At 45.0% G+C, this 22501-nt stretch overlaps 3 protein-coding genes and 1 long non-coding RNA gene across 9 annotated transcripts; 2 read left to right on the forward strand and 2 right to left on the reverse strand.

Moving 5' to 3' along the window:
- The first annotated feature begins 858 nt into the window (after positions 1 to 858).
- Positions 859 to 12489, forward strand: dzip1 (DAZ interacting zinc finger protein 1). 6 transcript variants are annotated; one of them, XM_029514282.1, is made up of 20 exons: positions 859 to 950; positions 4381 to 4477; positions 4965 to 5091; positions 5250 to 5828; positions 7234 to 7273; positions 7418 to 7533; positions 7620 to 7778; positions 7876 to 8013; positions 8093 to 8155; positions 8256 to 8384; positions 8819 to 8867; positions 8980 to 9030; positions 9210 to 9269; positions 9658 to 9833; positions 9990 to 10194; positions 10483 to 10657; positions 10877 to 11244; positions 11443 to 11564; positions 11658 to 11817; positions 11949 to 12489. In XM_029514282.1, the coding sequence occupies exons 3-20, from the start codon at positions 5089 to 5091 to the stop codon at positions 12044 to 12046; spliced, it is 2691 nt and encodes an 896-aa protein (XP_029370142.1). In that variant the 5' UTR covers positions 859 to 950; positions 4381 to 4477; positions 4965 to 5088; the 3' UTR covers positions 12047 to 12489. The 6 variants fall into 6 exon arrangements, with proteins under 6 accessions (XP_029370142.1, XP_029370124.1, XP_029370167.1 ...); XM_029514264.1 differs by having other exon boundaries at positions 860 to 950; positions 7189 to 7273; XM_029514299.1 differs by having other exon boundaries at positions 861 to 950; positions 4965 to 5161; positions 7189 to 7273.
- A 35-nt stretch (positions 12490 to 12524) lies between these two features.
- On the reverse strand, positions 12525 to 15437 carry cldn10d (claudin 10d). Its single transcript, XM_029514333.1, has 5 exons — positions 14906 to 15437; positions 14512 to 14673; positions 14312 to 14393; positions 14103 to 14210; positions 12525 to 14007 (listed from the first exon to the last, which is right to left on the reverse strand). Exons 1-5 carry the CDS (start codon positions 15135 to 15137, stop codon positions 13824 to 13826), a joined length of 768 nt encoding a protein of 255 aa, XP_029370193.1. The 5' UTR covers positions 15138 to 15437; the 3' UTR covers positions 12525 to 13823.
- Positions 15299 to 21611, forward strand: LOC115051075 (uncharacterized). Its single transcript, XR_003841255.1, has 4 exons — positions 15299 to 16955; positions 18219 to 19975; positions 20068 to 20306; positions 21126 to 21611. It is a non-coding gene; the product is annotated as an uncharacterized LOC115051075 (long non-coding RNA).
- On the reverse strand, positions 16605 to 20225 carry cldn10e (claudin 10e). The gene is made up of 7 exons (XM_029514321.1): positions 19743 to 20225; positions 19480 to 19641; positions 19057 to 19138; positions 18858 to 18971; positions 17639 to 18594; positions 16811 to 16950; positions 16605 to 16712 (listed from the first exon to the last, which is right to left on the reverse strand). Exons 1-5 carry the CDS (start codon positions 19972 to 19974, stop codon positions 18174 to 18176), a joined length of 1011 nt encoding a protein of 336 aa, XP_029370181.1. The 5' UTR covers positions 19975 to 20225; the 3' UTR covers positions 16605 to 16712; positions 16811 to 16950; positions 17639 to 18173.
- Positions 21612 to 22501: the final 890 nt, after the last annotated feature.

A 22501-nucleotide genomic window follows, 5' to 3' on the forward strand; every position in this document is an offset into this window, starting at 1 on the left:
ACATATCTAGCTCCCACTACACAACACTTAATCATCCAGACGTTAAGCGTCAGCGGGTGGATTCTTCCAACTTTGGACCAGACTGGCCATTGCTCACACTGTCGGCCGCCAGCAGGAAATCCGTGAAAGTTTCATCGGTCTTTCCCAACGTAGTGGAGTTTGTCGATGACGCAACAAGCAGGAGTTTGTCTTACAGTAAAGTCTGAGTTTAGGTTTCTACTCATGAGCACATTCCTCATACATTACTCTCTTTGTATGTTTGATGCCCGTCACCTGTGTTCCCTCAAAAGGACCCGCCGCGGCTGCTGTCTGATGTGCCCTTATACAGCCCAGACCTCCTCGCTCAGTGGGAGGAAAAGAAACAGTGGAACCCTCGTCATTTGTCTACTATATATACTTCTTTACTGCTGGTAGCTTTTCTGACCTGCGCAACATTCATAGGGGACAATGAAAGGAAACGGTGGGATGCTTCTCTCTTTCTCCCCTTCCCACCGTGCCGCTCTTTCATCTCTCCTTCCCACCAGGCTGATTCACCACTTGTGACCCCTGTGGCTGCCTTGTTGAAAATAGACAACAAAGTGTTGGAGATGAAAACTGGTGGGCAGTTGCGGGCCCCGTAGCCGCTCGGCTTCAGAAGTTGTTCGGGCAGTGGCAAGCGCTGACACTTCCATTTGTCTGGATTTTGGTCACACAAGCATGTCAGACTTTCTTTTTAAGAAATGCCTTTATTAAAAAAAAAAAGAAGAAGAAGCAGAAACGAAAGCACCTTTTGTAATGCCACAGTTCAATCAAAAACATTTATTACAGTATAATTTACTTTTTTGTTTGTTTGTTTTTATTCAACCCCTCCAGGTGGATCGGTGCCATTCCAGCGTGGGTGGACGTCAGCCAGGGGAAGTCCCAGAGGCCCAGACGGGCGGGCAGCTGGGCAGCCAAAGCCTTTAAGCCAGGTGGGTGGAGCTGAGTGCACAGGTGAGGGCTTTCTTTTTGATATCACAAAGTTAATGCAGCGCTGACAGCTCTTCTTAAGGCTCTGTTTCAATTGCGGGACCTTTAAAACAGAGAGTGCAATAACACAAATGTTAATGTAGCGTAGGCATGCAAAGAACTTTACTAATCCAACCAGTAGCAAGCTATCTTTTATGGAAAATAATATATATCATGCGAAGACCTTGTATTTCAGGCAAAATGCAAGATGATTCCCCTCTGTGCATGTTTTGAAATACATGCTATATCGTTGAGTTTTCATATGGACATTTTAAAGCGTCTGTATTTCTCCTCCTGACAGAAATACTAAAGCAGTTTTCAGAAAGTTGTTGTTGCTGTGATGCGAGTCATTGTAGAAACCCCCCCCCCCACGCTTTTGAAGCTGCGTCTTCCTAAACTGTTTTGAAAAATCACTGTTTGAACGCGTTTCTCCTTGAAGTATAAATTCCTGTGTGCGCACACAAAAAACTCAGCTGCAGAAAAAGGTCTCTTTTCACCGCGCTATCATCAAATTCTTGGAAACATCTCAAGATGCTTATCGGAGAGCAGAAATACAGTAAGAATAACTGGATGCAACATTTCAGCATGCCTAGTGTTCTGGATCCATCCTGTCCTCTGCAGGGGAAGATAAGAACCTCCTTCATGAATAAAGATGTTTAGGCATCTTCTCCTCTCTGTGTTCAATGTGTACTTGTTATAGCGGCCATTATTTATAGCCCCACTAAGGCCTGGACTGGGGAGGAGTGAGTCTCATGGGGGATTGGGAAGTGGAGCCACCGCTACCTATAGTGGGAAAGATATACCACCTCACCCCCACTGAGAACTTTGCACAGGAAATGAACTCATAAATCAAGCAGTAAATTGAGTGTAGGGCTGTGCTTACTCATCTCAAGAGGTCCGCTCCTCTTCCTCCACACTCCCCTGCTTCTTTTTACTGCATGACTAATCTTAACGCCGCAACTTCTTTGCTCGCATGAGTGTCTTTCTCTCTGCTAGATTCTTTCTTTCTTTCTTTCTTTCGTTTTTTTTTTTTTTTTTTTTTTTTTTTAAGTAAGCTTCATAGCTTCAGCCTGGAGGCTACAGTGATTGTATGAACATCTAGGAAATTTCCACAGAGATGCCAATCTGGCTTGGATCTGGGTTCCGAAACAAACACATCAGCGTCATGTCCAACAGGTGAACTTCATCCCCTCATTGTGATGCATCTGGCGAGAACTGCCTGCCTCTCTCCCCCCCGTCACAGGCTGCGATGAGTCTCCTTTGCTCGCTTCAGGCTGTCCCAACAGTCACAGGGGCCTGTCTGGAAGAATTAAAATCTCTATTTATCAGAAGTCCGATGAATCTGTCTGGGGACAAGGGAAATGGCACACAGTTGGCCTCTCCCAGCTGTGGGACTCTGATGGAGAGTTCAACATGCTGGGATGTGTCCACGCATAGTGTTTCTTGACAGCATGCGAGAAACAAAAAATACCACAACCTCACGCTTTGTTACAGGGCAGCCCTGTAAATGGCAATCAAATATTAATGCTCAAAAGAAACACCCCAAAAAACGAGCTGAGGCAGCAGTGAATGTGCTTGTATAAAAATGTTCATATATGTGGATCCTCCCTGCTGAGCCGTGCTCCTTATTAAATCAGAGGCTGTGTCGCCTCCTGCAGCCGCTCTCCATCACAGCAGAGGCCGGCAGCGTTTCCTCTGACAGGAGGGAGGACTCGCCATCACTCCTCCGCAGGGAAAACCACAGGACCTGTAGAGCTATGATCGGATCCATACTGACCTCTGCTGGTAAAATGATCCTCCTGGAAACGATCTGGACTTCAGCACACAAATATGAGAGGAACAACATCATCATTCAAACTTGGACCCACCTAACCTGCTGGATTCTGTCTCCTACTTAAAGGAAATATATCTCCAACTGATCAAAGTGGCTGCTTCTCAAAGTTATTGTGAAAAAAGTCTCATGACCTTCTGCAACGGTACCCTTTGAGATGGTTTTGTTTGAGTAACTGTTCAAGGCTCAAAGTGTAAAATCCATACAACAGTTTCCAAAGCAACATCGATGATTACTCATCAGCGATAGATTTCTCTTGGGGAATTTTTGGGGAGGCCTGATCTTTATTATATAGGATTTATAATGAATATTAAGTATTTTTATCTTGTCTTTTTCTTGACTGAAAGATCTGAATAGTGTCAATGTCAAAGGTGTGCCATCATTTTAGGCTCAAAGCGGGGATCATTGTGGAGTGAAATCAAACCAAACCAAAATGTTAAAATGAGGAAAAGCTCTGGTACGAACTCAACCAGAAGATGGAGCTAATGTTCAGCACAGCTCCTGGACTATTTTGAAAAGTTTTGGAAATTTGCTTGAATCCCTGGAGCTGTGTAGATGTCAGTGTTTCAGGCTGTTTGCTTCCTCCATGTCCTTCTCATGTTTGGATCGAGGTCCATGTGCTTCAGCTGTAGGTTGGTGTTTCAGTGGTGGGGTGTCTAAAACCCCTGATCCTCCGATCCCTGTTTTCAGACTCCCCATTTTAAGGTTCTTTGGTCTCCTACTCCCCCCCCCCCCCCCCACAGCCTGAGCTGCTTCCATTTACAGCAATCACAGCGGAATCCAAGACATTAGCCTTTCAAAATAAGAGTGAAGCAACCTCCTAATCTGCTTTTTTTTTCCATAGATGAAATTGCAAATTCTCTTATTCTGCAATTGACAGTAAATTAAATAAATAAAAAGGTAGAGCAGCAACCATTCATAGCTTATATGGCGTTCATGTTAAATTATAAGAATTGTTGACTGTCAGTATTTTGGTATTAACTAGTTAAAGCAGAACGAATTAAAATGGTTTCAAAATAACAATATTCAACACATTCAAATGACATGGAAATTGTTATTCACTCCAAATGTAAAGTGATAGAAGTAATGTGAAACATTTGGATTTAAGGACTTAAAAAAAGTAACCAATGTGTAATGTGTGTGAAGGTGACCTGAGCGACAAGGTAAGCTGTGAAAAGGATAGTCTTTAATAAATCACCTGTTAACTTACGAATTGTATTTACTTAATATTTCTTTTCCAGTTGTTCTTGCGTCTGACTAGTGTCTTTATTTTGAACATGCAAACAGCTGGAGAAAAGAGTGGTTGGAAAACAGCTAAACAAAACAAAAAAAGAAAACAAGTTGCATAAGCCATCACCCAAAAGACATAGTAAACTATTCACCTACTGAGATATAGATAATATATAATGAACTCTACTGTAAAATATAAATTTTCTTAAAAAAAAAACAAAACACACTTTAGGATTTATCGTTGTCAGGGTTTTATTTTGAAAATACAAAGCGGACGTGTGACGTATACAGTTTTGAGCTTCATGGCGTCTTTTCTTTTTTTCTCCTCTGAGATTGAGGAATGTGGAGACCAGAAGGGCCGTCCCCCTAAAACCGCCTGAGGGGCCGAAAACCACACCAAACCGACAAAAAATCGACACAAACTTTACGGTGAGTTGCTCCAAATGGCGTCACGCAAAGGTAGACTTTTAACTGTAACAACTGTTGGTGATGAATATGCATCTTTATGTGCTTTTTAAACTTTTGGCCCACGCGTTGGCAAAAAGAAAATGTCGGGGGGCAGTTAGAAGCTGCTGAGCTTTTTTTTTTTTTTTTTTTTAATTATTATTCTTTCAAAGATTTGGGTTTGGAGGTCTTTAGGAAGACATGTTATCCGTTCCTCGGGCAGGTCCAAACATGTGAGGCCATTGTTTGGGTTAAATATGCTTGAATTAAAAAAGCCTGCCCCAACACGAAGTGGTCGTTTGAGAAATGCGATGCAGCAGACGGGCGGATTTCACGGTTGGCATGGGAACCAGATATAATCCAGGTGTTATTTATTTTATGTTTTGAAATCATAGAAGTGCTTTTTGCTGCCGGTCTGTGGGGAAACGTGGGCTCATTGCTGTCGATGTTTTCACAACATTTCCCTCCCCAGGGACGCCGGGGCGCGTCTCCTTGGTAACGAAGCGGCCGCGACGCCCCGCGTGGCCGCTGTCAGGGGGCGGAACCGGAGAGAGACGGCGGATCGTCGGTGTGTTTCTTCCCCTTCAGAGGCGAAGATGGTAAGGGGAGCTCCGGGACAGAGACTCTGACGGTGGCGAGGCGGCTGATGCTGGAAGTCTTTCTCTGCCTGTAAATGATGCTGATGTGATTGATTCCGTCTTGCATTGTGTGTCTCTTCTGAGTGATGGTTTATGATCTCTCTGGTTTGTTGTCACAGCCCTTTCACGACGGAGTCTACTACCCCTACGCAAGTGACACCCAAGGGACGCACTCATCAGCAGGGATCCCGTCCCTCCTGAACTCCCCGCTCAGCCAGCCCTCTGCACCAGGCATGACGCCATCCAGTGGAGCTTCCACCGTTCTGCCCTTCAAGTTCCGTCCACGAAGGGAAAGCGTGGACTGGCGGCGGATTAATGCAGTGGACGTAGACTTGGTGGTTAGCCAGCTGGACGTGGACACCCTCCAGGAGCACATCAACACGGTGACCTTCTGCAGCTTGGACGGGGAGCGATGCCAGCGTTGCCAGAGCCCCGTGGACCCGGCTCTGGTCAAGCTCTTACGGCTGGCCCAGCTCACGGTGGAGTGGCTGTTGCACTGCCAGGAATTTCTAACCCTCAATCTCCGCGCAACAGAGGAGAGGCTGGCGATTGCCGGGAAGGAGCGTGAGCTGCTGGTGGCTCAGCAGAACAAGCAGGAGGAGAAGGTAAAGGCACTGATGACCGAGCTCAAGCAGAGGAAGAAGGTTATTCGTACCCAGCAGTCCTTGCTCACACCTCGGATCATCAACAGCCAGAAGGTACCGCTTGACAAGCTAAACGCTCGCTCTCTGGGGGGGGGGTTATTGCTCACCATTTGCATTTCACACATGCATGGAAAACAGACAGCCAGCTCCACCACCCCCACCCCTCTCACGTCTCCTCTTCAGGGCTGCCGCTCTGTCATTGTTCCCAAGGTCTATTCACAGCTCCTGCTTTGTCCGTTTCGGACCCGGTTTGGATGAGAAAAAAGAGAAATGGATGAAGGTTTTTTTTTCCTCAGAGCATTGCAAATTGGTTTCATGATCAATAATATATATACAACCAAACTTGCTCTGGCCGACTTGTTTTGGGATGGTTATAATAGGCTTTGTTTTCAGTCTAGAAGAATAGGATTTAGAGCTGGCGAGCAGGTGGTGTCATCTGGTGGCAATTAGTTTTCTTAATCCACTTACAAAAGGGTGACAAGCAGTAATCAACCCGACCGGCAGACTCCCACCATCGTATAAACGTGTACTTGTCCTGCATTTTGTCCTTTGAGTGTTTGTATATCTTCATCTGTTGCTGTTAAATGTTGTCTTTATTTGGCAACAGAGCTCAGTTTCCATTAGGCTATTTATAGGAGGAATCAAAAATCTCCCCCTCTTCTTCAAGTGTTTGGCTGCCGCTGACCTGACCAAGCTGTTGCCAGGACAACAGATATAGTGTGTCACGACAGCATGTGGTTGCTAGGTGTGCGCAACCAGCTCAGCTAACAGAGGTGGCTCAATTATTGATAGAGAAACCACGTGTGTGCTCTTTGCACACTTTTGACATTTGTTGCTTGTCACGGCAAATGTCCTGCGCTACCAAGTGGTACAAAGCAAACACACAGCTCTTTCTTTGGAGAGCTAATTTTATTTTACTTCCAATTTCCACAGTAATTACTGGCCCAAAACATTATAGCTGCCTCACTTAGAGAGTGGCAGCTCTCACTGCCATGGGCCTGACTTTAAATCAAGATATCAGTAGCAGCAGGTTAAACTTTGAATGAACTAATGAGCTGCAGGTTTAAATGTAGCACATGATGCGTGTATTTGTGCGCACATGCGTGTGTGTGTAAGCGGCATCTCTTCTCGTTAAGCGTCAATGAGCTGGAGTGTGGTGACGCCTGCCGCAGGGAGCAAATCAGCATCACTCACGCTATCTGTCCATGTGGAAACACATCCCAGGAACCCAAAAGATTCTCCTGCCATCAGCTTCTCTATGCTGACCTCACGATTTCAAACTTCATTCACTCCTTCTTTTACAGTCAGTCAGTTCATGTGAACTGTGCATTTTGCTGAAAAAGCCAAGATGATATTTTATTACCTTTATGCTGTTTTTGTGTGCTTGTTTTTTTTTTTTTTTTTTTTTTTTTAGTGTTCACATTGTGAAAAATCCTTCCTGAATTCCTCCTTTCTTCAGAGTCACATGCAGCGCAGACATCCTGACGAGTACGACATTCGTAAGTCATAACAGTTTGAGCATGGCAACAAAACAAACTTTCTACAAAGAAAAGACAACCACCAAACAAACAAGCACAGAGGTGTAACAGTGTAAGAGACTGAAATGTTAAGACTTACACTCAGTGACTGCCTTTTCCTCCCAGAGCTGCGTTCAGACAGTGAGAAGAAATCTCAGATTGACAGCCTTAAACTGGAGATCAGCAGCCTGAAGGAGCAGATTGTTCTACAGCAGCAGACTTTGGAAGCCAAAACAGCTCAGGTAGGAAAACCAAAAGATAAAACAGCAAGCAAAGGAAGAGAGGCTTTGACTTGTTTGACAGAACAAAAATCTGTGTGTAATTGCAGGAAAAAGAGCTGCAGTTCGTGCACAGAGAGGTGCTGAGAGAACTGGACCGATTTAAGGCCGAGGAGATGGCTCGCGTAGACAGAAAGATAGAAGACAGCAGGCAGGGCATACGCAGAGAGATGGAGTTCCTGTACACTCGAAACAATCAGGCTCTCAATGTAAGACAAGGATCCTTTCAGGAGCTTCATTCATCATTGTGAATCTTTTTTTCATTTTTTATTTATTTACATTTTCACCTGTTTCTTTCATTCATAGGAAGCAAATCAGAATCAGAAGGTAGAGCATGAAAAATCACCCACTCCTGTCCAGACGCTGCCTGAGAGAGACCTGGACAACTACAAGGAGATGCAGATACAAGCCATGCAAAAGCTGGAGCACCAGCTGAAGAAACAGGTCAGTGTGAACACAGCGCACGTCTCACACCCTAAAAGTGACTTTGGGACCTAAAATTTGCTCAAATATTCTTTTCAAGGATAAGAAGTGGGAATACAGGTTGCAAGAAATTAAAGCTCAGCACGAGACCGAGAAGAATCAAGTACGGGTGACACTTGTTCACATAGTTTAAGCACCTACGTGTGAAATAGTTAACAAGGCTTTGGTTGAACATTGCACCCTCCCCTCCCGTTGACGTCCAGTTGCTGAACGAGCTGAGCCGAACGCAGTCATCCGTGGCCGAGCAACAGGAGCGGAGCCAGAGGCAGCAGCAGGACCTGTGCAGGAAGCTGCAGGAGAAGGAGCAAACCATCAAGGCTCAGAGGGAGCAGGTCAGTGCTCGTTCACGCTCGCACCGCTGGAGCCAGAGCGATTACGTCGTCAGAGGAAGCGAGGCGGAGGTTCGGCCGTTGTTCAGGATATCCTGCGTTTCCTACATGAGCTTTGATTGAGTTCCGACAACGATGACACTGTACATTTGACAGAAGCTGTACTGCTTGGCTGGAAGCAAGCCAATATGACCACTCGAGTAACCCAACACAAACACAGTGTAGACGTGCTGTCTCTTGAATATCTAAATGTCCATACAGGCTGTAAGTTATTTGTACAGTATCTGTCAGACTCTGGGACTGTGCAATGAGTAGGAGTTAGGAGGCATTTTAGATGACACTCAGCTGGCTTAAAAATGAAACTTAAATTTGTACCAAAGTTTTCATGTATGACAGTAATACATGTTTTTGTTTTTTGTTTTTTTTTTTTAAACCAGATCAGGAATATTTCATCCAATCCACCCACCAAAGTAGTGGAGGTACCAGGTAAGGATTTCTTTTCCCTACTCTTCAACGGAACAGTTTTTCATTTACCACTAAAGGGAAACCGCATATATGATCCTCATGCTTCCATCCTCTTCTCTGTTTTTAATGATAGTCACCATCAGCGCACCAGCGCCGGAGCCAAAACCGAAGAGGGTTGTACTTGGTGAGTTCACAGAAGCAATTCAAACATTGTCGCAGAGAGGCTGAGCATGTGCTTTCCTGCATGAAGGATTGCAGGGAGAAAACGCTGAGTAAAGCAGTCTTGTTACCACGTTTCCACCCTGTTAACACCTGTTTCATCTGACTCCCAATGACCTTTGACCCCATGTGCTGTCCAATTAGAGGAGCCAGTCTTTGCTCTTAACCTGGATCCTATACAGGAGCTGTCAGAAGAGGACAAAGGTAAACTGGACAGTAAAACCAGCGGAGTCGATCAACTGCATGCTACCTGCATGGATGCATCAGTCTGCTGCAGGCTGACCTTCTTTCAGTGTTTCAGGTCTGACACGAAAGGCGTTAAAGCTCGTGGTCATTCTGTCATGGCTGCCATGTCAGTTATTCCATCACAAAGTCAATCCGTTGCCTTGTTAGCTTCTCCACTTATGCCTGCCTCATGTCAGTCGCATCCATCTACCCGACTGAAGCCACGGCATGGAGCTTGCTGTGAAAATTGCCGAGTGCATGTCCATGGGTTTTTTGTTTGTTCGGTTTTTGTTTTTTGCATTTACCTTATGACTGAAGTCTGACTGTCAATACAAGACTGACTGCTGACTGCAGTTTCCCTTTACAGAGTCCAGCAGCCTCTCTGAGAAGAGGCCAGTGGAGAAGAAGGCCGAGCCTCAACCGGAGAAGAAGCAGAAGGCGACCATCGGTGCTCTGAAAAGAAACCCCAACATCAAGAAAGAGATGCAAAAAGAGCTTGAACAGTCTCTCATTCAGAGGCTGGACCGTCTGGGCGTTAAGTCTGTGCGTTGTTCCACACTTAAGTAGAGCTTAGGAAGCTTGAGACGTTTTAGACAGCATACATCTCTAAAAACATTCTTAACTTTCATTTGATAACTGCCTTTCTTTGTCTTTGTTCAAAACTAGAAGCTAGATTTTGTTCCCTCTGCTTCTTCTCAGGATCAGAGCGGTCTGAAGAGCAAGGAGCTCGCTTCCCTCCTGGCCAAGATGCATTCAAAACGGGACAGCGTTACGAAGGGGATGCCTGACTACTGGCGCCAGCGGGAGGCGATAGTCAGCACTGTGGAGCGGAAGCTGGACAGTGAGAGGAGAGGCAGCGACTCTGCTGTTGAGTCTCAGGCCAGATCCAGGCAGTCAGTTCAAGGTAGTTTCCAAGACTGAGTCATCACATGACATCACCTGTTTACATTCCTATTCTGCCCACAGACAAAAAAAATAAAACTAACCCCGCAGTTGATTTCAGCTTGCTGAGCGTTGCATCCTATTGTATTCACGACGAAGCTTAAATTCTAGTAATTGGATTTGACCGCGTACATCCAAAACTAGCAGACTAAACTGCGAGAGCTCATTTGCCGCCACCGAAGCTGATTTAAGCTCTGACGCACCGATCGGCTAACTGCGTTAAACTGCCATCATCTGTGTCTGTGTGCAGTGCTGCAGATCAGACCTCGGTCAAGTAGCCTTCCCTCCAGAGCCAGCCAGGTGATTTCTGGACCAGCTGGCAAACAGTCCAAGACCCCCCAGCCAGCACCAAGAACCAAGAGCGCCTCACAACCCAAGACATCGACACCCAACGCCAAGGCTGCTCCGAGAACCTTCGCAAGCAGGTAAAGACAAAATTAAAGTAGAAAAGTTTCCCCATAAACATCCCCTTACTTCTGAACTAGTACCATCATAGCATACGTATAGTCCACTGATATTCAACCACGACATAGATGGATAGAGTCGGTATTTGTTTCAAATCAAGTTTAAGGTTGAAAAGGAAGCTAACCAAGCTATTTTAAGATTATATATTAAAAAAAAATCTTGTTTCTGTGCTTCCTGAGGACGCCTCCTTTCAGTTCAGATGAAGAATCTAACGACGAGGATTCGTACATGGAGGAGAAACATCCTCAGAAACCACTGAGGGGCAAAGCACCACAACCCAGACTCAAACAGGCGACCCCAATCCAAATCAGAAGCAGCAAAGCCAGTCCGGTCCAAGGCCGGCAGTCGTTCTCCTCCAACCCCCAACAGTCCTGGGGGCCAGTGGGCGTTGTGCCGAAGACCACAGCCCCAAAGACGGACAGCGACGAAGATGAGGACGAGGAGGACGAGTGGTCCGAGGTCAGCGTGTTGCAGGAGATTGACCCCAGACAGCTCCAGAGTTTCAAAGACCAGAATGGTAATGTGGATAAGAAAAACTTTGGTAAAGGTAAGCATTCATTGTGTTTCAATGTGTATAATATAAAAATAAATATATTGAGAGGCAGGGGAAAGGATTTGTCATTTAGCCAAAAATTTGATGTGAACTCAGCACTAACCTCTTTGTTTTGTCTTGATTGGGTTCTTGTTTGTTCCGAATTAGACTAAACGATATTTACGTATTTTATGAATTGTCTGTTTCTTGCAGAGAACAAAATCAATGTCCTGGCCAGAAAGATGGAGAAGTCGTTTGCAGAGAGAGGAGTAAAGAAACCAGCAGGGGGCGTCAGCATCTTACCAGAGAGTAAAGATGAGGTGCAGGAACTCTCGGTGAGACGATGGAGCCTCCGTTTAAGTGTACATATTGTTTATAGAGCAAAAGAAGCATTAGCTTTACTTAATGTTGTCTGTCTGTGGTGACAGTACACAGATCTGGAGGAGAGCAGCGAGTGGTTGGTCTCCTCCTTAGAGGACAGACAGGAAATGTCTAAACCAGCTCAAGGCTCTGGACCACTGAAGAAAAGTCTGGACTCACCAAGCACCAGCGTCTGGGGAACTTCCACAGGGAAAGGTCCCAAATCAGGTCTGTGTTTCGTTGGCTTAAATAACGACACAAAGATCTGCGAATGCTACATTCTACTATGCGCTGGAGCAGAATGACATTGACTGTATTGGAGACATGTTCTGTCTGTAATTCAGCCGTCCCGTTCCCAGCAGGTCTGACTGAAGCCGGGACGGGAAGCACCCTGAAGAGCAGCCTATGCTCCCTCAGTGACATCAGCGACTCCGAGGACATTAGCAGTAAACACTAGAGCCAATCAGGTGACGTAGCGCTACGCCAAGCACAGACACACAGACCTCAGCCAACTCTTCTGACATTCACATTCATCACCAAATAAGCAGATGAAAGACTTTGATTACATTGAAGTTTTATGTAATACAGGATGTTGGTCTGTGCCTGGGGTTTGGATTTTTGTCAAGAGAATTGTGTTGGAGATTAATTAGACGACTTCAATCTCATATTATGCCCCGTGCCAATCTTTTTTTTGCCTTACACATCTCAGTGTTTGTCTTACTTGCCCTCGTGTCTGTTCTATCAAATGTAACCAACACTCCAAACAAAGTACTGTATTTGATCTGTGTAAAATTTTGTACATCAAATTTTTATAAAACCTCCATGTGCTGAATGGAGCAATGAGTTGAGATTTTTGTGTAGAAAATATTTATAAAAGCAATAAAACATCTTTGTGGAATATATATGTGAAAATGACAATTTAATGAAACCGGATCGTGAAGGTATTTTCCACCAAGTGCTTTATTTGTTTATTCTACAACTCTCAATCTCAATTCTGGTTCTAAAAGCGAGTGACTTTATATCCAGCCAATGTGTAAAATACATCACATTAGCAGACTTTAAATACTTTGCACAAACCACTTTTACGGTTACGGATGAAACGTGTCGTCCAAGTTTTCAGTGATGTAAAAATTCTGTATGCCATCGTCTCCTGTAAAGTGTTTTATAGTCCACATCCGACACCCACATAACTAGCTTGATTCGTTTGAATTAAGACTCATCACAATCTTGGACAAACATAAAATCCCCCAACTCTGCTCTAAAACTAATTTGTAACGTGAGCAGCTGGGACTTTATGGGCGGCGACAGCTGTGACGGCTTCCTGTGCTGACAGCTCTGGCCTCCGTTGGCTGCGGGACAGGAAGCTGACGGGCTGATGTGGTGGTTTGTGTTTATGTAGACACCTGAGTGGGCGATAAAGTTATGTCTCTGTTCTAACACATAAAGAAGCTGCTGCCGTGTGCCCGCAGTGTGACGTGGACATTGGCGCGTGACACAATGGAAGCAAACTGGAAGCATCTGTGTCTTTTGTGGCAAGATTTTATTCCGCGGTGTCTAAGGCTCATCATTGGTCAGTCATGTGACACAGATCAAACAACGGGATGTTTTCAGTTAATAGTCTGAACTCTGGCACCATCTTCTGGCCAAGTGAAAAAGTTCAGCAGAAAAGGAGAAGGATAGACGTTTCAGCAAATGTAGACGGAAAAGCAAATACGAAACATTCAATGGAACAAAATGTGTTGAGTCATACAGGTAAAACAAATGTAGGCAAAAAAAAAACAAAGAAGGAAAACCACCCTGATAAAAGAAGAGATGGCTGAAAGCTTCAAATCACCGGACACTCAGCTGGAGTTGTGCAAGCTGTTTTAATTTTGTAAACAAATCTTTGAACATGCCCTGATGCTGTCCATCTGGAGTGAGTGAAATGTGATCAGTGTTTTCACTCATCCTCAGCAGAGCCACATTAAAGAATGGAAGAAAAAAGAGAAGCCATACCAACTGTAAAAACCCAATGTTTGAAAAAAAAAAAACAAACCCTGAAGTATTTCATTCAGAAAATACAGCCGTCGCTTGTATATGTTTGGAAATGTGACACAATATTACTATTTTCTCTTCCCCTCCATTGCTGCTGTGAAAGAATAGTTCAACATTTAATATGCTCTTATCAGCGTCCACTTCATTTGCTCAGAAATCCATTCAGACTTTGCTGTCAGTTGCTCAGTTTTCTTTCAGACTCAGACAAAGCTGTCTCTGCCGAAGGAGCGGCTCTTGGATGAAGCTCTGGTTGCTCGACTCTTCCTGCCCTCATAAAACAGCGGCGGCACCAGAGTCACCCTGGACGAGGTGGCCGGCAGCATGTAGGTCCTCCTGGTCCGGGCGGTGGCGTAGGTCCTTGGTCTCCGAGGCCCTTTCTGGGAACTGATCATTGGACGTGATTTGGTAAAGAATCTTAACCTGACTGTGGTTGAAGTACAGATAAGATAAGATAAGATAATTAAAAGTGTCATATTTACCCCGAGGGAATCCCTTCTTTTCCAGAGAAGTAACCCAACACCGCGCCCCCAGATAGGAGAAGTACGGTGCCTCCAAAACCAACAAAGACTGCCGCTCCAAGCTCAAACCTGAACAGCAAACATTGGGGTGAGTTGGAGTTTTCTTTTTCGAACATCCTTCACAGGCACCTTGTCATAATAAACCCTGCTAATAGTGAAAGGAGACTCACTTCTGGGCCCTGAAATTCGGATCCAGGTATTCTCTTACGACTTTGTTTGCCCACCACGAGTAGGTGATCAGACCACAGGACCCTGACAGAAAATATGTTGTATTTAGCTTCTGCTGAGTCACAGTTAACTATTGTCCAAATCATCTGAATCCATATGTAAGTTTTTTGTTGGTTTGTTAGTTTTTTGTTTTTTTTTTTACCTGAGAGCAGGTAGGTTAACGCTCCCGCAAAGGTCACCCTCGCATTGGCAATTTCTGACCCGCCTATTTTAGTGCATTTCATCCCAATGAGTGTGAGGACGCCGCCAAAGAAGCCGGTGATGACGGCACAGACGGCCAACGCCCTGCAGACGTGGAGGTACACTGGGAGAAAAAAGGTGAAACTTTGTGAGTAAGTGAGCAAAATAACGATGTTAGTACACCTTTTTCCAAACTTCACGTTTGGACATTGCTTTGATCCTGAGTTTGATGAGTGAAATATAAAAGGAATCCCCCTCCCCAACCCAGTCGTTTCTGCACAGTCCCCGCGTCTGTTGGAGGGTTGAGTAGTAAAAATGAAACGTGCTGTTTTCACAGCTGAGGGAGAAGTTCCTACCAGGCAGCCCCAGCATGGAGGGATAGTCCTTGCAGTCTGACACCCCCGTGGTGTCCGATATGCAGTCCCTCCACAGGTTGGAGTAATAGTTGGAGGTGGTCAGCACGATGCTGCCCACCTCAGAGAAAGTCCAATACTCTGTCGGAAGCGTGGAGCACACCAGGATCCAGCCACACAGGCAGGTCACGAAGCAGCCGATCTCCATGTACATCACCACCGTCTTGTTGACCATGGCGAGCGTTTGTCGGTGCCACGAACCGGAGCAGATGAAAAGTAAGAAGTAAAAAGAGTATTGACTGAAGCTTTTGCAGCTTGCCGGCGTGAGAAAGTGGACTGAACTCTGTCTTTGCTGATTTGCAGGCGTCACACCAGCAAGATCTCGTCTTATCTTTCAGACAGTTTTGCCCAGTAAGCATCCTGCAGGTTCCCAGGACTCAGGTAGAAACGCTGAGGGATTACGTCTTCCTGGACTCTTCTACCAATGTGGTAAACACACGTGTTCTCTCTCTCTCCCTCTCTCTCTTTTTTGGAATAATAAGTAAAGAGAAAACTTCCTTTTGAAAAATTGAACATGAGGTTTATTTGATGAAGATGTAAAGTACAGGAACAGTGTTAATTTTCTTATGTTACACATTTCACTTGTCAGAAATTGCTTCAGAATGAAAATAATCGAAATGTACATGTAAATCCAACAATTAAAGGCAAAGTCAGTATTAGTCATATGTTGTGTAGGATCAAGAGTAAATTATAAAGACATGAAATGTCCCTTTTTGGGAACAATTAGAGAAATGACAGCTGGAGGAGGGAAGCTATGGTTTTTTTATTTTTGGCAGTACATGCCGATTGGCTGTTTTGTTGTTGGTTGAGCATAATCTTACACAGTTTCAATCAAGTTTAACATTAAAAATCGCTGTCTGTCAGGCCAAACAATGTCCGTGGCTGTCCATGAACCAGCATTCAGGTGTGCTGAACGCTGTTTCACCGACGGCTGTGAAAAAACTTTAGCTCCTAATGCTTACATTTAGTATTTCTTTATGTTCATCTTTGAGTTCTAGCAAGACTTAATGAAAAAAAAAAAAAAAAAACAACAACCCACAAGGCCATTTAGCTGCAGCCCTTATATGAATGTGTTACACAATCACAGTCGAGGCCATCTTGTACACAGAAAGAGTTTGGGACTGATTTGACCTTCTGCATCCTCCGTAGGTGTGTTCCTTCCTTCTAAACGCTTCTTTTCCCTCTTGGTTTTTGCTCTTAAAGGGAATCCAGTGACGTCTGCAGAGAGAGAAGTGCGTCAACTCAAATAGCTATGTAGTTTCTGGGTGAGACAGTGAGATATTTCCATTTTGGCGCGTGAACGAACCTTTCTGGGCGGTGAACTGTGAGCACTGTCGCCGAGTGAACGGCACAGCCGAGGAAAGTAAGGCAACCCCCCACCAGGCCCAAATATAAGGGTGGTCCAATTTCATAGCTGAGCGGACAACAGTTGAAATTATCCACCATCTTAGTCACATTTGCGTATTAATGAGCGTTTTTTTAAGGACCGAAGGTTACCTCAGTTTTGACGGATCAGCTTTGCTGTGTAAGAAAGCTGCAAGGACTCTGTTTAGGTATAAACAATAACCTGCTGTGACTGATGCACCTGCATGAGGGAGCGCCGAGGACACACGGGGACAAAAGGACAAGTCAGCCGGTGACCCGTTTCCTCCAAGGTGTGTGCACTCCATTCCAAAAAAAGCGAGCACAGTGCCAATCGCGCCGAGGCAAAGGCCGAACAGCAGCAGCCCCCGGACGGCCTGGATGCAGGCTGGATAACACACAAACACACACACAGGCCTCGTCACTGACACGGACTCCTTCTTTTTACTTCATCTGACTGTTTTCTGATTTTGTCTTTCTGCCCACATTTGAGCGTCCACAGCCCCCCGAGGTCTACGCAATTCACCAGGCCGGTGGAGTCTTCATAGCAGTCCCTCCACAGGTCTGACCAGAACCAGGCTGTCACCACCACAGAGGAGCCCCCCTGACCCCCCACCTGGGCCACCCTGTGGTAAGTAAAGACGCAATATGGCAACAATGAAACAGAGAGAAAGAGCAGCAGTGACACGTTTCGGAAAATACACATTAATGCCTTAAGTTACATTGAAAAACTGACTTCAAAATCAAAGCGACTGGTAAAAAAATTGTTAGATTAAAAACAAAAAAAAAGTCACAATCCAAAGCGACGGACTGGCGCCCTGTCTAGGGTGTACCCCGCCCTCGCCCACTGTGAGCTGGGATCGGCTCCCGCATCACTCACTCACAAGCGATAGAAGACCAACGAATGAATGAATGAATAAACCCGACGTACACAGCTTTTAATATCGACGCAGACTGCATAAGATACAGACTACAACGGTGGACAATTCTTCCTTAAATTATTGTTGAAAACCTTTATTTTACACTTACAGGGGAGCTGCACATCTTTCACACAAAATACCTTAGTTTGCAACCAGTACAGCTGATATAGACTGATAGATAGACTAGATATTAGCATAAACATTGGGGAAAGAAGAGAAACTGCTTCTGCTTGTAAAATTTGAAAAGATCGATTGTTTTTAACTCACATTCACCTTGTCGGATGAGCGGTTCACATCTGTTTCTGCTCACTAACTATCGACTGAAGCTTCACATTTGGATTCTTGCTGTTGTTTTGACATTCAATAGTTATAACAGCCTTTTTAATGAGCTTACCTCCAGCGGTCCATAGCGAGGGTGCAGCCCACCGAACCCCAGCCCAGCATGCAGAGCAGCAGGCCCAGGATCTGAGCCAGTCTCCTCCACATCACTATTAGTTTGCTAAATCTAAGAGCCTTTGCTAGATTTTCACCGTTTTGATTCCCCTACAAAGCTGCAGCTGTGAAGCCTTTCACAATGCAAAAGGTGAAGGTTTACCATTGAACCAAAAAAAGTAAACCAGTAATTCAAGAAAGTAAAACCCTGTAACTGCAGCTGCGGAATGCGGTCCTCTCACTGCTGCTGCTGTAGTGTTAATGTGAAAGGTTGTTTACTGTCAACCAGACCTTTTAGGTGGAGTTTTATTTGCTGTCTAAAAGGTGGCTTGTGCGAGTTTGCCAGATTGTAAATGAAAACACAGACAAAAGATGAAGAAGAGTGAAAGAAAAGTCAAAAATTTCACCAGTTTTTATTGATACAAAAACGCACTCAATTGAATTTGCTTCAATCAAACATTCAGAACCGTGCGTCCTTCTCGACGCGTCACTTTCCTTCAGATAGAAGAGTTTTGGATGAATGGTGTCGTCTCACTCCTCAGACTCAGTGGCGACACTGTACGGCTGCTCCTGCTGCTGCTTCTGCTGCTCCTTGACTCAGCCAAAGTCGATACGCTGGACCTGGACGAGAGGCCTGACTCCGATCCCGACCCCGAAACTGATTCAGATCCAGACCTGGACCCTGCAGACCCGGAAGTGCGTCCAGTCTTTGACGACCACCCGGAATTGGATGTGCGCCCGGATCTGGATGTGCGTTCCGATCCCGAGGAGAGGCCAGACACGTCGGAGCGTTCGGACCTCGACGACAGCTCTGATACCGAGGACACTTTGGTCTTGGAGGTGAACTCTGACACAGTTGAGAGAGCAGCGGTGGGCTTATTCTGTTCAGGGTCTGGTAGGGGCTGGACTTTAATTATCCTGAAGAGAGAGAGAGAGAGACAAGGCTGCTGATTCACAGGTAGATTATCCAGTAAATATGAGCAGCTGTGGCCTTTAAAAAGTCATCATCAGTGTCTGGGGCTAGAAACGAAAAAGCTCATTTAACCAACCACGGTTGCCTCAAGGTTTTGAATCCAGGAGAGAGGGAGGAACCCGCAGCCCAACAGAACACTGCACTCTGTCATCTTCAAACCGCTCACAAATATTTACATCCTGTTTGGACAACACCCGTTTGTACTCACCTCACTTCTGCCCCGCAGAGCGGCTTGCAAACAGACCACAGATAGAAAAATCCACCAGTCATGTGGAAGGCCGAGCCGACCCAGCCGAGGAACAGCGGAGTGCCGAGGTCATACCTAAAAACGATTTTAAGAGTTCCACTTTATTATTACTGCTGACACAGGATACGTAATATGGGCGATTTTAATGCTGTTGACTCACTTCAGTCCGTCAAAGTTGGGATTGAAGTATTCCACAGAAACATATTCTGCATAAACAGCGTACCCACATATGGACAGTAAGCCTGTCACGTTGAGAGACAGAGAAAAGTACATGTATTTATTGAAAATGAAAACATTTGCCTGGCATTTCTTCATCACAGTTCAAATTTTTGCCAGATAGTGGCACTAAAGTAAAAGTTCATTTTAGTTCACAGAGGACCTGGTTTCCCTTTTCAAAGAGCTCAAGCCTTTTTTTTTTGTTGTTGTTGTTTGAACACACCACATGCCATTTTTTTCTCACTCCAGGTTTGAATTCACGACACAAATCTCCTATTTGGACTCCAAAGTGAGTGTCTTTGTTATGAAACACATCAAACGTGGCCACAGAATAAATAGCAGACGATCAACCAAGCAGGTCATTTACCGCTGGTAATATGGCAGCAGCCCCCGGCGTAGATCTTTTTGTACTTTGACTTGTCTTTTCCTCCGAGGAAGGTACACTCCATGCCTAACAAGCTGAGCACAAAGCCCAGCATGCCCAGGGTGAGAGCTGCCATCAGCAGGCCTCGCACAATCTGGATGTGACCTGGAGTTACACAGCGAGAGCCAAAGCAGCTGTTATAAAAGCCGTGGACTCGTCGAAACCGAAACAGCACCAAGAACAAAAAAAGAGACGGTTTGACCTACCCTCCACAGACCAGAGCACGGGGTAGTCGTAGCAGTTGCTGACGGCAGTGGAGTCTGTAAAACAGGACCTCCACAAGCTGGACCAGTACCAGGCCACCTTGATGATGGAGGAGCCCCCCATGCCCCCTATCGAGGTGATCTTCCAGCCCTCCATGGCCATGGTGCAGGCCACGAAGATCCAGCCCAGGACCGTCAACAAGAAACCCCAGATCTGGACCACGCGGAGCTTCATTGTGAGCCTTCTTCTTCTTTCCAATGTATAGTCCAATCTATTCTATTCCTATATTTATCGTCCGCCGTTTGATTTTGATGATCTTCCTTTCAGCTTTCGCTGTGAAGTCTCTGCTGGACGACCGGATCACAGGTAGGATAACAGGAGTGTACCGTTGTTTTCCAGGTCTGGCAGCATAGAGTGAGAGACATCAGTCACAGCGGTTCCCATGGGCCACAGCCACGAGCTCGCATCAGGACTGAGAGCGCTCACCTCAGCATGCATCTCAGGTTGCCAAACACCTAATGCCCCTATCGGACTGTCCTGGCCCATCCCTGATGTGCAAAGATAAAGTGAGTTACAAGTCAAGTGTTTTTTTCTGTGGTGAATGTGGTTAGTTAGTTACCACAAATCACATTTGATCACACTTCAACATGAATTTTTTTAAACCTCATTTTTTTCAATCAAAAAAAAAAAAAAAAAATTTAATTTAATTAATTTGAGATTACAGAATAAAAGGATGTTTACAGTTCTTGTACATCTCTGAGCAAGTTACACTGCCACAAAGAGACCGATTGTCATGCATGAAATTGGTGGTTGTCATTTTAAACCACTCCGCATCTGGACCAATCAACAATAAATACAATCATTATACTGCACGCCACATTTCACTCGTCTTAGCGGATATATCATAGTTTTACAATCCCACGACATTGCCTGACATTTCACCAATAACACCGTTTATGTCTGACCTTTAAATGTTCCATGAAATATGTCATAACACTGCTGCCGCGACAGAAGCGCCATTCTTGTCTTTGCTTGCTGCTTTAAGCTGCGAGTTGTTATTAATTTCACCCAGAGCACGCTGTGCCGGGGGCCTCGCAATTACGTCCCAGCGTCTTTGTGCTGTTATAATGAAGTTAAATCTGAGGAAATGAGAGTTACGGAGGGTGATGAATGTTCCTCTGGCAACGAAAGAAAACCTCTTTGTTTCAAAGTGCTCTTGGTTTATGACAAAGTTACTGGTGGTGGGGAGATAGTGAAATACTTTGTCGCTTTGATTATCTGGATGAGACATGACATGACATGACAGTCAATGAAAGAAGTAGTGTTTATGTTACTGCGAAGTAGATATGAGCAAGGACCAAATCTTTTTTTTTTTTTTTAAACAGATACTATTTGGAGGACAATCTGAAGGGTCCCTCCGAAAATGCAACCATGAAATATGCACGAATGCTGCTCTCTGGTGGTACGTTTGTGGACTCAGCCTTCACCCTCCATACGAGAGCCTCTTTACTGATTGTTCTGCTCTCCCTTTGTCTGCTTGCGATCGGTAAACACGAGATTTTCTTGAAACTCCTCTTCATGTTGTTTTTTGAGGGTCATCTATATAATCTATATTGACACCATACTCGCACACGAGAATTTAGAGATGAAAAGCCAGCAGCTCAGACTTTGCCTACATACACCACGCTAAAACCACCCCAGTCCTATAAAGTAAGTATCTCTGGTTCTGCCCGAGATTTCTGCCTCTTAAAACAAGTATTTGTAATTGCCTTGATGTAACTTTATGATTTGACTGTATTAGTTCCACACAGGATTCAGAGATATTTTGATTCAGTCAGGTTTCAGTGCACTCACTTTGCAGGTCTTCACAGATAAGTATCCATCATTTGTTGTTTGTTCATTCATTCTTTTTTTTTCATTCATCTTCAACCGCTTATCTGTTTTCAGGTCAGGGGGGGGGGCCGGATCCAATCCTGACAGCATGATTATGACCGTTGTGATTTTGGCGCTATACAAATTAAATGCGATTTGATTTGACTACCATTATACCGGCGAGCCACTGGATACCTGACACTTGTTTAGGGATGCGATGCGGCAGAAAGCATGGGGGAACTGCTCCCTGCCAGCCGGTTCAAGTATCCAGCCTGCGGGCCAAGGGGTTTTGTGTAACATAGCCTGGGGTTCCTATTGATAATAATTCCGAGGTGGAGACGGATGGCCGATAGGAGGGGAAACCTCCGGTCGGGCCTCCAGCTCCGCACAGCCTTCTCCGGGGGTCAGATGTGATGCAGTGACCTTTGGAGGTCAGATTAGTCCAAACCGGGACATGCGGCTTCATAGGATTTACTGACTGAAGCAGCAGGAGATGATTAACTCGATAATTAAGAGCGACTCAGGTTGTAAAAAAGAATCTATTCTTTATTTACTTAGTTTCTCCTGAAACTGATGTTTGGTCACATTTACAGCATTTCGTATTTTCCACAACAGCCTGCGTGTAATGTTTGTAATCATAATGAAGAGACGCACATTGGACGTAGTCATTTTTTGAAAAAAGTGTGGAAAAAACATAGTTTTATCATTCACATCACAAAAACACAAAAGTTGGACTTTGCCGTCTTAGCGATAAGATCCAGGACTAAAGGAGTAAAATGCTTCAAAAATATTGATGTCCAGCAGGGGCTTTGACTCAGGAATTATTAATCATGAACTATGTGTCCAGGCTCTGCGAGACGGGGGACGGCCAGCTCGTTGAAGGTGACCT

Source organism: Echeneis naucrates, chromosome 2 (genome assembly GCF_900963305.1).
Source record: "Echeneis naucrates chromosome 2, fEcheNa1.1, whole genome shotgun sequence".
NCBI lineage: Eukaryota > Metazoa > Chordata > Actinopteri > Carangiformes > Echeneidae > Echeneis > Echeneis naucrates.